Source organism: Lepidochelys kempii, chromosome 1 (assembly GCF_965140265.1).
Source record: "Lepidochelys kempii isolate rLepKem1 chromosome 1, rLepKem1.hap2, whole genome shotgun sequence".
Lineage (NCBI taxonomy): Eukaryota > Metazoa > Chordata > Testudines > Cheloniidae > Lepidochelys > Lepidochelys kempii.
Window position 1 is genome coordinate 313,401,206 of NC_133256.1, and position 16,379 is coordinate 313,417,584.

The 16,379-nt window shown below is 38.6% G+C and overlaps 1 protein-coding gene across 1 annotated transcript in view; it reads right to left on the reverse strand.

The window, feature by feature from the left end:
• Positions 1 to 16,379, reverse strand: part of MOV10L1 (Mov10 like RNA helicase 1) — an 83,236-nt gene that overhangs the window by 43,188 nt on the left and 23,669 nt on the right. Inside the window, exons 9-16 of the mRNA XM_073331779.1 lie at positions 12,023 to 12,217; positions 10,906 to 11,020; positions 7,232 to 7,409; positions 6,374 to 6,444; positions 5,871 to 5,962; positions 5,037 to 5,095; positions 4,199 to 4,314; positions 3,276 to 3,381 (exon numbers count right to left, since the gene is read on the reverse strand). Coding sequence (XP_073187880.1) covers positions 3,276 to 3,381; positions 4,199 to 4,314; positions 5,037 to 5,095; positions 5,871 to 5,962; positions 6,374 to 6,444; positions 7,232 to 7,409; positions 10,906 to 11,020; positions 12,023 to 12,217 — 932 coding nt within the window. The remainder of the gene's footprint in view (positions 1 to 3,275; positions 3,382 to 4,198; positions 4,315 to 5,036; positions 5,096 to 5,870; positions 5,963 to 6,373; positions 6,445 to 7,231; positions 7,410 to 10,905; positions 11,021 to 12,022; positions 12,218 to 16,379) is intronic.

Sequence of the window (16,379 nt, forward strand, 5' to 3'; positions counted from 1 at the left end):
CCCAATCCCAATAACAATTAAAATAGAAAAACAAGACCTTCAGTTTCAAACGTGCAAAGGGCCATTCATAGATTTTTAAGGCCAGAAAGGACCATAATAATCATCTAGTCTTACCTCCTGCATAACGCAGGCCAAAGAACCTCACACCAGTGAGCTCTACATCAAGCCCATACATAACTTCTGTTTGACCGTTAGAACATATCTAAGAAGGACATTCAAGTCTTGATTTAAAGACTTCACATGATGACGATTCTGCCATATTCCTAAGTAAGCTGTTCCAATGATCAATTATCCTCAACATTAAAAGACGTGCCTTACTTCTAATGAGAATTTGTCTAGCTTCAACTTCCCACTGTTGGATCCCATTATGTTTTTTTCCCCATTAAAGAGTCATCTATAAGAAATTTCTTCCTCATGTAGGTACTAGTAGACTATGATCGAGTAACCTCTTAGCCTTCTCTCAGATAAAGTAATTAATTTGAGGTACTTAAAACTTTCATTCTAAGGTATGTATTCCAGACCTCAAATCATCCTTGCAACTCTTTTCTGAACCTTTTCCAAATTTTTCAACATCCTTTTTGAAGAACTGGACACAGCATTCTAGTAATGCTGTATAACGAGGTAATGCTTCTTCCCTACTTCTAACTTGATATTTCCCTACTTATGCATCCAAGGATCACGTTCACCTCTTAGCTATATCATCACATTGCGAGTTCACGTTCAGTTGGCTTTCTAGAATGACCCTTAAGTCCTTTTCAGTGTCACTGCATTCCAGGATTCTTTCAACCATCTTGTAAGTATGACCTACAGTCTTTTCTTCTAGATAGATGTATGACTTTGCACTTAACTGCACTAAAACATGGTGTTCAAATGATCCAACCTTACCAAATGATTGGTATCATCTAGATCATTCTGGATAATTGATCTATTAATAGCAGTTAACTCACGTGATTAACTCAAAATTAATTGTGATTAAAAATTAATTGTGATTAATTGCCATTTTAATCATACTGTCAAACCGTAGAATACCAATTGAAATTTATTATTCTTGGATGTTTTTCTACATTTTCATATATATTGATTTCAATTACAGCACAGAATACAAAGTGTACAGTGCACACTTTCTATTATTTTGATTAGAAATATTTGCACTGTAAAAGTGATAAACAAAAGAAATAGTATTTTTCAATTCACCTCATACAAAGTACTGTAGTGCCATCTGTTTATCGTGAAAGTGCAATTTACAAATATAGATTTTTTTTTGTTACATAACTGCACTCCAAAACAAAACGCTGTAAAACTTTAGAGTCTACAAGTCCACTCAGACCTACTTCTTATTCAGCCAATTGCTCAGACAAACAAATTTGTTTACATTTACAGGAGGTAATGCTGCCTGGTTCTCATTTACAATGTCACCTGAAAGTGCGAATCAGAGTTTGAGTAGCAATTTTGTAGCTGGCATAGCAAGGTATTTACATGCCAGATATGCTAAACATTCATATGCCCCTTTATGCTTTGGCCACTATTGCAGAGGACATGCTTCCATGCTGGTGACGCTCATTAAAAAAATAACACGTTAATTAAATTTGTGACTGAACTCCTTTGCGGAGAACTGTATGTCTCCTGCTCTGTTTTACCTGCATTGTGCCACATATTTCATGTTATAGCCGTCTCGGATGATCACCCAGCACATGTTCATTTTAAGAACACCTTCACCGCAGATTTGACAAACGCAAAGAAGGTACTAATGTAAGATTTCTAAAGATAGCTATAGCACTCGACCCAAGGTTTACGAATCTGAAGTGCCTTCCAAAATCTGAGAGGGCCAAGGTGTGGCGCATGCTTTCAGAAGTCTTAAAAGAACAACACACCGATGTGGAAACTACAGAACCCAAACCACCAAAAAAGAAAATCAACCTTTTGCTGGTGGCATCTGACTCAGATGATGAAAATGACCATGCACTGTCTGCATCGCTTTAGATTGTTATCAAGCAAGACCCGTCATAAGCATGGACGGATGTCCTCTAGAATGGTGGTTGAAGCATGAAGGGACATATGAATCTTTAGCACATCTGGCACAAAAATACCTTGTGATGCCGGCTACAACAGTGCCATGCGAACGCCTGTTCTCACTTTCAGGTGACATTGTGAACAAGAAGCAGGCAGCATTATCTCCTGCAAATGTAAACAAACATGTTTGTCTGAGCAATTGGCTGAACAAGAAGTAGGACTGAGTGGACTCATAGGTTCTAAAGTTTCCATTGTTTTATTTTTGAATGCAGTTATTTTTTGTACATAATTCTACATTTGTAAGTTCAACTTTCACGATAAAGTGATTGCACTACAGTACTTGTATGAGGTGAATTGAAAAATACTGTTGTTTTTTACAGTGCAAATATTGGTAATAAAAATAAATATAAAGTGAGCACTGTGCACTTTGTATTCTGTGCTGTAATTGAAATCAATATATTTGAAAACGTAGAAAACATCCACAAATATTTAATATTAATATTAATACCCAAATATTAATGGTATTCTATTATTGCTTAACAGCATGATTAATCGCTTGCCAGCTCTACTGTTTACCACTACACCAATCTGTGTCATCTGCAAATTTTACCAGTAATGATTTTATATTTTTTTTCCACATTGATAGAGTATTGAGAAAGCTTAGCACTGGGCCAAGAACAGATCCCTGCAGGATCCCACTAGAAATAACCTCTAATGGTTAATTATTCTCATTTGCAATCCTTTGTTAACCAGTTTTTAATTAATTTAATAAGGGCTACATTGATTCTGTATAGTGCTCATTAAGTCAAAGGCCTTAGAGACATCCAAGTATCTCACATGAACAGTTATCTTTATCAACCAACCTTGTAATCTCATCTAAAATGATATCAAGTTTGTTTGATGAGACCTATTTTCAATAAAAACCATACTGATTGGTATTAATTACATTACAATTCTTTAATTCTTTCATGACTGTGTCCCATAACAGCTTTTCTATGATTTTGCCTGGGACAGATGTTAGGCCAAGCAACCTATAGTTGCCTAGGTCATCCTATTGACCCTTTTTAAGTATTAGTCCAACATTAGCTTTTTTCCAGTCCTCTGGAACTTCCTCAATGTACCAAGATCTGGGTGGTTTTTTTGGTTTGTTTAAAAACTACATACATACACACACATACACACACTCCATCTTCCAAACCAGTTTACCAGTCAACTTTCAAATCCAAAACATCAGTACAAGATGGAAAGAAAGCATTAAAACATACTCAGTTTACTTGTCTGTGTAGCAACAGTCACCATTCGAGGCATGGCCACTATGTTTCTCTCCTTTGGCACCATGCATTTTGTTTGCTCATTTTGCATTTTCTTTTTCTGAAAAGATCATTACAGAAAACACACACACAAATAATCAAACGTAAGCACGCTATAATTATTCTCTCTTTGTAATGCTTTTAAGACTGTTAGAAATGTTTAGCACTTCCTCCCATTTAACTGCATATCAACAGAAAAAGCTGTCGGGAAGGACAAAGAGGAAAGGAAAAACCCAGACAAATATCCTCACATCCTGGCCCCTTTTATTTGAGCAAAAGAAAAAAAGTTACTCATGACATCTTAAAGCACTGTTGCTAATTGCACACATATTCTGCAGATCTGGATGAGTTTTCAAAAGTTACCATTGGTTTATCTGTTTTTCTTTCCTATAAGAACTGCCAATATGTGCTTTTTTGTCTATTTTTAAGGAAATATTCACCTCTTTTATGATGTGTTTAATCAGGAGTCGTATCAAGGCTGGATCAATCGCATCAGGAAGCATAATTATGCCTCACAATAAGAATTCTCATTGGCTCCTATAGTCAGTATGATTTGCAGCCCAGTATCTTTCTTCTTTTTTTTTTTTTTTTAAAGGAGCTTACGAAAACCAGTCTAAAGCAAATCTGACAACCCAGACTCATAGTTTCATAAGCAGTTTCCCTTTCAGAAACCAAAATCATGGATCACAGGTTGATCCACTCAAAGCACTGAACTGTGAAACAAGATCGTTGCCACCAGAAGGAAGACATCATAAATACACCAGATATAACAATGCATTCACTATTGTGCTGGTCCTGTCAAAGACTATATCTGCAGTAGCAAACTGTTGGCATTTAAGTGTAAAAGATTATAAGAAATACATTTATAGTAGATTTACCTTATCTTTCTTCTTGGTATACTGTTCACGATCAGCAGCAACAGTACGACATCCCATATTATTCCAAGTCTTGACAACTTGTGGGGATTGTAAAACCAGAGTATTTGGAAATAACACTTTGGGTTTAAGGAAGGGAAAAAGAATTTTTTTTTTGAAAATGCATTTTACATGGCTCTATCAATATAGATACATTAAGACACTTACTGTTAGGGTTTAATTATAACTGAATCATCAGCTTCTTTCCTTGCACTTTGAATTAGCTATGTCCAATTTATGAAAATTTGATGTAAAAACCCTAGGTATGGTGAGGGAGGAATTGGAAGGTAAAACTGAAATCCATGTTTCCATTTCTGTAGTCTGTAGAGCTGATCAGAAATGTGCAACTCTTTTCAATACAAAGGCCATTATATTTAGCCAACTCTAACAGAGGAGGATTACGTAAAAAGTTAAAAGGGAATTCTGCATCTTCCCTATATTCCTCCTGCATTTTTCCCAATTTACCCAAGCTGGGAAGTCCTGCAGAACTCTTTCACATTGTGCAAAACAACATAGTGGCACCAGTAGTTAGAAATTGATTAGATATGTTAGTTCTAATTGGAGTCAAACTGCTTTCCTCATGTAGAAACACCACAGAGAGAAAATCAGTTTTCATAGTGGTTGCTCTGTGACAAAGAATTGCTCCTCTCTCAACAAAGATATGGGTTACTTTAGATGAATGAATAGAAGCCCCAGTGAAACATTGCATTTTGAAATCTGACCAAAAGAGTACAGTACATTAACTTCACATCAGTATTTTCTGAAGGGGAGGAAAAATGCCCTCACGCTATTGGAAGGTTACCTTTTTCACCCAGATAGATGCCTTGTTCGACTGCAAACTGGCATCGCCTGCTGGTAGTCCTGTCAACAGAATAGTAATAGTATAGATTAAACTAAAAACTAAAAAGTTTTCATAGAATACAGCAATACTCACTTCCTCTTTGAATCAATGCTATATATCAAAGACTTAAATGAAATATTAAGCCTCTATAACCATGTATTTCTTCCCTCAATTCCTGTTTTCATGTGGTATTTAGCTGAAGGATTACTTTGTCAAGTTTCTTTTATAGGCATATTTCACCAAACTTTAAAATAGATAGATTGATAAAATATGAAAAGTGTTTCTCATTAAAAGGACAAAATAAGTTACCTGGGATTTCAGAGATAAGCAGGATAGGAAGATATTTTTCCTTAAACAAAAAACCCAACTCGTTTTATTAAGGAAGATGAAGTGATGAATTTTTATGGAAAATAATGCTTTCTAAGCAAGTTTTGATGTTGGCAGCATACTAAAAATAATATAGTGAGGTCAATGTCAGCCATTCTTGTCCTGCTCTGATGCCACAAAGTTATTTCAATTACAGAGTCCAATTTTCCATTGCCTGGCTCCTAGAGTAGTCATTTACATGTAAAAGAATGTGTGTAAAAATGTAAATCACTCCCTTTCTGATTTGATAGCATTTTGCAGAGATATTAATGAGTACAGAAGATGCCAGGCAGTGGACCATCCAGTTCTTAGATTTTGTTTGTCCTTTCCTTTCATGTGAACTTTTCAGAATTAAGCAAATAGTCATGTAATAAGACTAACATAATAAAGGACAGTGAAATACAGCTTTTTAAAAGTCTACAAAAATACCTATTGAATGCAAATTCTACATCCATGGGTTCAGAGTTGTAAGCCTGTTCAAACTCTGGGTTAAGTCTCAGCGTAACGTCTTCATCGTGAATCTGTTTTAAAGAGAGGGGGGAAAAAAAAAAAAGACAGTTTATTAGTCCTGTAGGATTTGACGGCACTCAGCACTCATTAGGATCAGATCCCTTATGTTTGAAAAATCTCCTGGAACATTTGCTCATACTAGTTAAAAACAAAAAATGGATAACATCTACCATATAATTTCATATTTCTATATAAGAGTTTTACAGAGTTTGCTTTTAATGGGTGAAATTTGTGGTGTTGAGAAGAAGCAAAAGCTTCTGTCTTCAAAGAACATAGTATGAAATAAAGTAGAATCAATAATTTGGGGGAGAGTAACTGAAATGAATCCAGTTTCACAAAAGCTAAACAATTACTCCTTTAACTCTCAGTTTCCCCTTAGTTTTGTGGGCTACTGTTTTTAGCAGAAAAGCTAAATCACTCACCTCAGTAACATAGGCAATGTACTCTATTATATGCTCAGAGTAGTCTTGACTTTTTAATATCACTTTGTCACCTAGTTTTAAAAAAAGTTAAATACAATGTTTAGTATAAAAATACTGTTACCAGATATTGGAAAATTCTCACTGAAATACTAGCCACTGGTGTGGGTGTGCGTGTGTGTGTGGGGGAAATACAGTGAAACTTAATGAGTTTCAAGGGTCCTGCAAACTCACCAACAAAGGGACATCACTGAAGATGATGCATCTGTGCACACCTCAGCTCAATTTAGTCTTATGTTCTTAAAATTGGAATATCTAGTTTTTTGTGTGTGTGTGTTTGTGTGTGTAAGTAATACTTCTAAGACACCTACTGTGGTATGCGACTAACACGGTTTCAGCACTATTTATTGGAAACAACATCCCACACAATGCAACAGATTTCAAAAATTCTGACCTAAAAAAGTTAACTCCTTTAACCTGGTTTTACATTTAGCCTCTCACATGTTCTCTAATTTAGTATAATACTAAACAGTACAGTATATTTTCTATGTAAAACCCAATCAATTACTGTACATCAGAATCCTGACTATACCAGGACAAGCCATGAAAGCACACAGAAACACATACACTGCCTCTTCAAAGCATAACATCTCCAGAAATCAAACATTCTGAGGCACTGTAATAAAATATACTGGCATAATGTTCTATTTATCTAGGTGCCAGGGTTAATACCTGTCTCTTCAAATGTTTTTAACAGAAAACATAGAAAAGATAAAATGCATCAATTTCTATTGTGTAGATTGAGAATATTGATCATCTTGCTATTCAGCTTTAACAATTTTATTAAGTGTAAATCATCACCTGCATATAAGGAAGGTCTTCCCTCTGCCAACCCTGGCACTTCCAGCACCAAGAAGTTTCCATTCTTTTTCAAAATGATTCCACTCAGGCTAAATTCTTTGATCTCCATTTCAGCATGGATCTCCTCAAGCCACAGCAGGGTAGAAAGGTTTGCTTTATAGTTAGACAGATTCAGTCGCTGAAAATTAAAAAAAAGTAAGTTATGTGTATTGCAATAGTGTCTAGATGCCACAACAAAAATCTGAGTCCCTTGTGTTAGACGCCATACAAAATACATATGAAGACACAGTCCCTGCCCCAAAAGGTGTACAACCTAACTAGACAACAACAGACAAAGGTATGGGAGAACAGAGGCACAGAATGACATGACTTGCCGAACGTCACAGAGAAGTTAGGGCAGAGCTGGAAACATAACTCAAGTCTCCCAGTTCAGTGCCTTATCCACTAATGAAAGGTAGCAAGTGACAATGGGAATTTTGGAAGAACATCAGCCTTAATTTACCATTTTCATGTACGTGAACACGGATTTTCAGAAGAACCTAAGCTGGTTAGGCACCCAAATCCCATTGAAGTTCAAGAATTCCCTTTGGTTCCTTTGAAAAATCTAAGCCACTGTACTTACACACTTTTTGCATTATAATCTAAGAGATGTCTCTAAAAATCATCTTAAAGGGTAAATACAGAAGTATCCTGATTTTAGCTGTATTTTATTTAGATCACACTACTAATTTTGTAACGAAGACTAGTAGTTCCAAAAATATCTAAGATTTAGTATTTGACCTTTAAGTAAGCATAAAGTTCTCAGAGACCCTTTTTTCTAAAACCAAATACCAACTCCTGCACCCTAAAATAACATACTGAACTTCTAGGAGAAAATAAGAGAGAATGAACTATTGGAAGAGTCAGAAGGTCTTAATTAAATAATTTTAGTAAGAGTTAAAAAAATGTTTTTGTATTTAACTGTTTGTATTTAACTCCTTTCTTTCAAAAGAAGAAAGCAAAATCCAGTACTGGTACTAAAAAGTAGACAAAGGAATTGTAATTCTTGGTATCAGGAAAGCTAGTGGTTCACAGGAAATGGATAAGGTAAAAAATGTTACTGATTTATGCAGTTCAAAAGACGCTTTTAAAAACAATAGCAACGACAAATAGCATTCAGGCTACCCTAGTTCCTTGTAACTTCTGAGGGGAAAAGAGCGTGGGACTTATTTTAGACCACTTATTTTTCAACTGGCCAACATTACTCATGTTTACGCTGCCAAGGCAGGCATGCCCTTGCACAGCTGGAAGAACACTGGCTGAAAGAATCCCCCTGTCAAACATTACTCCAAGAGAGAACACTTATGACACTTAACAACAGAGGATGTGGAGAGAGCAGCCCAGGATAGATAGAAACGGTAGAACCTTGTTTGAGCCCTAAACTATTTTGGACAGTGAAGGAAGGATTCAAATTCAGATTACCCTGCGATTCTCACCTTTTTCCCAAATCACAAATAAAACAGAAATGCAGAAGTAGCAGCATTAGCAGATTAACAAATGCCGTCACTGCATTCTGTGCCACATGTTTAGCAGCAGATTTAGCTTATCACAGGGGTTCTCAAACTGTGGGTTGAGACCCCCAAAGTGGGTGGTGATCCTGCTTTAATGGAGTCGCCAGGACCGGCATTAGACTTGCTGGGGCTCAGGGCCGAAGCAAAAGCCCAAGCGCTACCACTTGGGCCAAAACCAAACTCTGAGAGCTTCATCCTTGGGTGGTGGGGCTCAGGCTTTGGCTTCGGCCCTGGAAGACGAAGATCAGGTTACAGGCCCCCACCCAGGACAGCTTTGGTCCCCACTCCTGGGGTCATGCAGTAATATTTGTTGTCAGAAGGGGGTCGCGGTGCAATGAAGTTTGAGAACCCCTGGCTTACCACAAGGCTAAAATACAGAGATCATTCTTGGCTTGTGAAAGATTGGCATGCATCAGAGCATACAGGTCATTTGGAGTTTCTTGGAAGCAGTCTCATGGCCCTGGTGTCTTATTGCAATGCCTCAGTTGTACCCTTCAGAAGCCACTTGTCAACTCAGACAACAGGTTTTTTTTGTTAAATCACAATCGGGATTTCAGAGTCCTAGGTGAGAGCTGAAGCAGTTATGCTTAGACCATAAAAAGGTAGCTGGGTGATTCTGAAGGAGACACAAGGGCATGCTAACCAGAAGCCAGGACTTTGAGCTCTGTAGACGAAGAGCTACCATGTTTATGGCTGTTTGGAGTTTATAAAAATTACCAATATGCACAAATGGAATGTGACCAGAGAGTTTGCTGGTTTACGTTATGTTGGTTGAACAGCAGTCCTCTCTCTGGTTTCTGGATTATTTTAAAGGATTCCCCCACCCCTCCCAAAAAACCCATAACCCCTCAAATCTTCTGTGAACTCTTTCTCCAACCATTTAGACTCAGACCTTGACACAGGGAATTTTGGGGAAGAGCTGGGACACTGATGAGTTGTGAAACACTGCATTATCCAGAAAGCAGTATAGTAATAAACTCTCTAGAGCTGCTCCAGCCTACTTCACAAACCCTGTCCTTCTCCTCCTACCTATTCCTGTTAATCCTGTGCCTACTTCCTCTCTGTTCTTCCCCACAACCATACACTGCTAGTTCAAGAAACATGTTCTTTTGCAGCTCTGGCATCTGAGATGGCCTTTTCCATATGGCACTCTAATATACTCCCCATCCATTTTCAAATTCTCACTTGCCTAGGCCTTCTAATTTCTTCTCTGGTTCAGGGCCTGCAATACTCTGACTCCCACTAAAGTCAAGAGAGCATCTACCAGGATCAGACTCTTACTTTGTAACTAGGTTTTGTAGACCTACATGATAACCATTATTAAGGCTACATTTTAGTCACAGGTATTTTTAGTAAAAGTCATGAACAGGTAACCGGCAGTAAACAAAAATTCATGGCCTGTGACCTGTCCATGACTTTTACTATATACCCCTAACTAAAAATTGGGCGGGGTGGGGGGGGGCGCGCCACGGGGGCTTTTGCACGGAGGCAGTGCAGGGGCACCATGGGTACTGGGGGGTGGTGGCCCAAGACCCCCACGAGTGCTGGGGGGGGGAGAGGGAGAGAAACAGCGGCCCGGGACCCCTGCTGGGACTGTAGAGAGAGGGTTGGAAGGGCTGGCAGGCTCCCTACCTGGCTTCGTGTGTCCCTGCAGCTCCTAGGGGGAGGGGTCACAAGGGGCTCTCTGCGCGCTGCTCCCAGCACAAGCGCCAGCTCCATAGCTCCCATTGACCGGGAACAGCAGCTAATGGGAGCTGCAGGGGTGGGAGCTGCAGAGCCCCCTGGCCCTTCTGGCTAGGAGCTGCAGGGACATGCCCCACCCCAAGGTTAGTGTTTCCCCGCACCTCAACCACCTGCCCATAGCCCTGACCTCCCTCCCACACACCTAAACTGCTGTTGCGGGCAGCCCCTGAGCCAGCACTGGCCACTGCAGAAGGTACAGTGGTCATAGAAAGTCATGGAATTGTGACTTCCATGACAGACATGCAGCCTTAACCTATATATATATATATATATATAAACAAAGAAAGCAACTACACAGGAGTATTTTTGTATGTGATCAGGTTAGCATTCAAAAAGATGCAAAGAGATATTTTACACTTGCATATATGTGCGCACTCATACCTCTGCAAGTAGAGGTTGAAAAGTCAGTATGTCCGATTTTTGCTCCACACATTTTCTTAATCTATCCGGTATGGGATAGTGTGGTAGGAAACTTGGAAGACATCTTCTACAACTTCTAAAATAAGAATTCAAAGTTACTTCACGTCAGTATTTTTAGGTTGCACAAAGTAGTTCTTACAAACTGAACTGAGCTGGTTAGTGTGGATTTCTTTACTAAAGAGTAAGAACAAAACTCAAGATTCTGTAGTTACTAAAGTAAGCATAAGTTTAAAAAAAAAGATTCACATGAAGGACCACAAGTTAGCAAACACCATCCTCAAGGCTACAAAGACAGCAATACCAAAGCGTAAGTACAGTAAATGAAACTTTTTCCAGTTTAGGTTCAAATAAAAACAAGGAACAGAAGTTTGCTACATTGAGGTGAGGAAGAGAATGTTGTTATAGAAGCATGTTTTACTTTCAAATGTTATGACCCCAACTTTTTCCTCCCTACCGAAGGTGTCATGGTGAACAATTTAATGTTAGTTACAGTTTTAGAGTATCTGTTAAAATGTATTTTGTCTGTTGTGAAAATTTACTTATCTAAGGACCGCTTCCAGTTTTTCATTCAAGAAATTTCTAGTTTGTATTGCCAAGACCCAGTTACATCAAATGACTTGACCAATGTCTCACATATCAGTAATTCAGTCAAGGGATTTCCTGGGTTTCTGTCTTGCTGTCTAAAACACCATGAGATTGCACCACTCCTACCAGTGGGTGCACTCTGGCAACACCTTTAGTTTTAATTAGCCTCTAGCTCATTCTTAAGTGTATAACATGCAGCAGGAGGACAGTTTGTGAATCATAAGAAAAACATCTGTAAAGAAAGTTCAAATAGTTTGCTGAACAGGGAAAAACTATTTCAGTCAACGGAGCTCTGAAGAAAAACCCCTGTTTTTATTTCTTTTTCCAGTTTACTGAATGAATAGTAGCTACAAACAGGAGATAAGCTAGTTCAGTACGATAAACTGCCCTGAAACTAAAGTTATACATTTACTTCAATTAGCATTATATAAAGGCATGCCTTTCCATATCCTTCATATTTGACACAGCTGAATGTGGATTTATTTGCTAGTACCTTTTGCGTTCTGTTACAGCCACTGTAGTCTTCATGTGCTGTAACTCCGGAATAACTTTATGCTTTCTTAGGGAGAATGGTTCAGTGGCTGCTATTAGAGATTCCTCTTCATTTATTACAGTTACTTCAATGTAGCGTCCAATAATAAAATCAGAAAAACAAAGCAACAGAAGTTCTTTGCAGCGGCCAAGGTTTCTTTAAGTAAACAAGCAAAAATAAGTTAGGTTCTTCAAAACCACAGATTTTACTTATCAGTTCAGCGATCACAATATTGTTGAAAGAGACTGATTAGGTTTTGAGGGACCTCCCTAAAAATCAAGTAATGGCGGATATAGAAGAATTCGTCACATTCACAAAATTTTGAAGAGTTTTAGTTGAGTCCAGCTAACATTCCCTAAAAGTTTAAAAAAAAAAATCTAAGCACTAAAAAAGTCCAAATATTAACAAGCCTGACCTTGAAAAAAAGTTTAAAGGGGAACTGTGCTTTAGAACAGAAGTACCAGTCTGAAAATTTTGTACCTACTATAATCACAAGTACACCCTTGTGATTACTAAAACTGAATGGAGTTAGCCAAAAGTATATCCTGTGCACAGTCACTCCACTGCTGAAAGGCCCTCATCCAGGATGCATCTCATTACACAGCAGCAAAAACTCTGCTCTTCTGGAGGTCTATGTTCCTCTGCATGGACCTCCAGGAGCTGACAGAGCTAGTGAGGAAGAGGGAAGTCCCAGCCTGACCCCTCAAAGACAAGCATTTCCTGTCAGCAGAGGAAGTGGCAACAAGGGGAGTGCAAATTCCTGCAAAGGAGAGTTTGAGGAGCTTATGCTCCAGACTATCAGAGCTCTTATCCCACACAACCTATCCTTTAATTTCTTTCCAGGTTCTGTCCCAGCACCAAATTTTCTCCTCACCTCTTCAACACATATAACTTAGTTCTGATCCTCTACCCCCAATCCCCCCAGCTGTCTGACTCTTAACTAGCCCTCCCACTGAAATTTACAACAAACATTAAGTCCCAGATCAACAAAGGTGTGTAGGCTCCTTACTTTCACTGAAATTAGGAGCCTAAATACCTTTGAGGACCTGGGCTTACGTGCCTATAAAGGTGCTCAGCCTTATACAAAACAACTACCCAGTGATTTCCAAGCCCCCCACTTATCCCACACCTGTTGCCTCCCTAAAGCTTCAGCATCCTCTTACCGTTCTCTCATGAAGATATGTACAGAGTTATCCAATCCACATATAGTAGGGTCCCAATCTGTATTTCTCCTTCAGAGGTGGGTTTCACAAACAGATCCTACCCTAAAAGAAGGTTTTTCTCCAATTTCTATAAGGGCTACTCTATCTAAAACAGCTCTCATAAAAACTGGAAATTTAAGTTGCTGCACCATTGTTTTAGTGACAGTGTAGCAATGGAGATGGAAAAACAGGATAAAATTGTACTATGTTTTAAATTAGAATCACACAAGTATGATGCACATTTATAACACTGTTTCACAAAAATAAAATATTTTGCATGGCATGTGGCTCCGTTATTAAACTGAAGAGTTTTCTTTAAATCAGCTAACGTCATAGATATTTAGGTCAGAAGGGACCATTATGATCATCTAGTCTGACCTCCTGCACAATTTCATCCACCACTCCTGCAAAAAACCTCACACCTATAGCTGTGCTATTGAAGTCCTCCAATTGTAGTTTAAAGACTTCAAGGAGCAGAGAATCCTCCAGCAAGTGACCCGTGCCCCATGCTACAGAGGAAGGTGAAAAACCTCCAGGGCCTCTTCCAATCTGCCCTGGAGGAAAATTCCTTCCCGACCCCAAATATGGCAATCAGCTAAACCCTGAGCATATGGGCAAGATTCACAAGCCAGATACCCAGGAAAGAATTTTCTGTAGTAACTCAGATCCCATCCCATCACAGGCCATTGGGCCTATTTACCATGAATATTTAATTACCAAAACCATGTTATCCCATCATACCATCTCCTCCATAAACTTATCGAGTTTAATCTTAAAACCAGATAGATATTTTGCCCCCACTGCTTCCCTTGGAAGGCTATTCCAAAACTTCACTCCTCTGATGGTTAGAAACCATCGTCTAATTTCTAGTCTAAATTTCCTGGTGGCCAGTTTATATCCATTAGTTCTTGTGTCCACATTGGTACTGAGCTTAAATAATTCCTCTTCCTCTCTGGTATTTATCCCTCTGATATATTTAGAGAGAGCAATCATATCTCCCCTCAACCTTCTTTTAGTTAGGCTAAACAAGCCAAGGTCCTTGAGTCTCCTTTCATAAAGACAAGTTTTCCATTCCTCGGATCATCCTACTAGCCCTTCTCTGTATCTGTTTGAGTTTGAATTCATCCTTCTTAAACATGGGAGACCAGAACTGCACACAGTATTCCAGGTGAGGCTCACCAGTGCCTTGTATAACGGTACTAAAACCTCCTTTTCTCTACTGAAAATACCTCTCCTGATGCATCCCAAGACCGCATTAGCTTTTTTCACAGCCATATCACATTGGTGGCTCACAGTCATCCTATGATCAACCAATACTCCAAGGTCCTTCTCCTCCTCCGTTACTTCTAATTGATGCGTCCCTAGCTTATAACTAAAATTCTTGTTATTAATCCCTAAATGCATGACCTTACACTTCTCACTATTAAATTTCATACTATTACTATTACTCCAATTTACAAGGTCATCCAGATCCTCCTGTAGGATATCCCTGTCCTTCTCTAAATTGGCTATACCTCCCAGCTTTGTATCATCCGCAAACTTTATTAGCACACTCCCACTTTTTGTGCTGAGGTCAGTAATAAAAAGATTAAATAAGATTGGTCCCAAAACCGATCCTTGAGGAACTCCACTGGTAACCTCTCTCCAGCTTGACAGTTCACCTTTCAGTAGGACCCGTTGTAGTCTCCCCTTTAACCAATTCCTTATCCACCTTTCAATTTTCATATTGATCCCCATCTTACCCAATTTAACTAATAATTCCCCATGTGGCACAGTATCAAATGCCTTACTGAAATCTAGGTAAATTAGATCCACTGCGTTTCCTTTGTCTAAAAAATCTGTTACTTTCTGAAAGAAGGAGATCAGGTTGGTTTGGCATGATCTACCTTTTGTAAAACCATGTTGTATTTTGTCCCATTTACCATTGACTTCAATGTCCTTAACTACCTTCTCCTTCAAAACTTTTTCCAAGACCTTGCAAACTACAGATGTCAAACTAACAGGCCTATAATTACCCGGATCACTTTTTTCCCTTTCTTAAAAATAGGAACTATGTTAGCAATTCTCCAATCATACAGTACAACCCCTGAGTTTACAGATTCATTAAAAATTCTTGCTAATGGGCTTGCAATTTCAGGTGCCAATTCCTTTAATATTCTTGGATGAAGATTATCTGGGCCCCCCGATTTAGTCCCATTAAGCTGTTTGAGTTTCACTTCTACCTCAAATATGGTCATGTCTACCTCCATATCCTCATTCCCATTTGTCATGCTACTATTATCCCTAAGATCCTCTTTAGTCTTATTAAAGACTGAGGCAAAGTATCTGTTTAGATATTGGGCCATGTCTAGATTATCCTTGACCTCCACTCCATCCTCAGTGTTTAGCAGTCCCACTTCTTCTTTCTTTGTTTTCTTATTTATATGGCTATAGAACCTTTTACTATTGGTTTTAATTCGCTTTGCAAGGTCCAACTCTACTTGACTTTTAGCCTGTCTCACTTTAACCCTACATGTTCTGACCGCAATAAGGTAGCTTTCCTTGCTGATCCCTCCCTTCTTCCACTCCCTGTATGCTTTCTGCTTTTTCTTAATCACCTCTCTGAGATGCTTGCTCTTCCAGCTTGGTCTACAACTCCTGCCTATGAATTTTTTCCCCTTTCTTGGGATGCAGGCTTCCGATAGCTTCTGCAGCTTTGATTTAAAATAATCCCAGGCCTCCTCTACCTTTAGATCCATAAATTCCTCAGTCCAATCCACTTCCCTAACTGATTTCCTTAATTTTTGAAAGTCAGCCCTTTTGAAATCAAAAACCCTAGTTGCAGATTTTTGTTAATCCTTCCTGTGAAGCAGAATCTGTGTGCTCTACACAGTTATATTACAGAAATCTAATATGTAGGCAAACAAAAAAAGTTAAGTTTCCAGAACAGCTCAGTTTTGAGTATCCCATGACAGAGTATTTATAAAGCTCAGGATCTTAAAAACTATCCATAAAAATATACACTCTGGGTATTTTTTGCTCAAAGACAGACCATGTCTTACTAGTGTTATTAAAACATGGACTCACTCATTCTGCTTTGTCAATTTACTTCTTTACCCTTAAAAAAAACCTGAAAA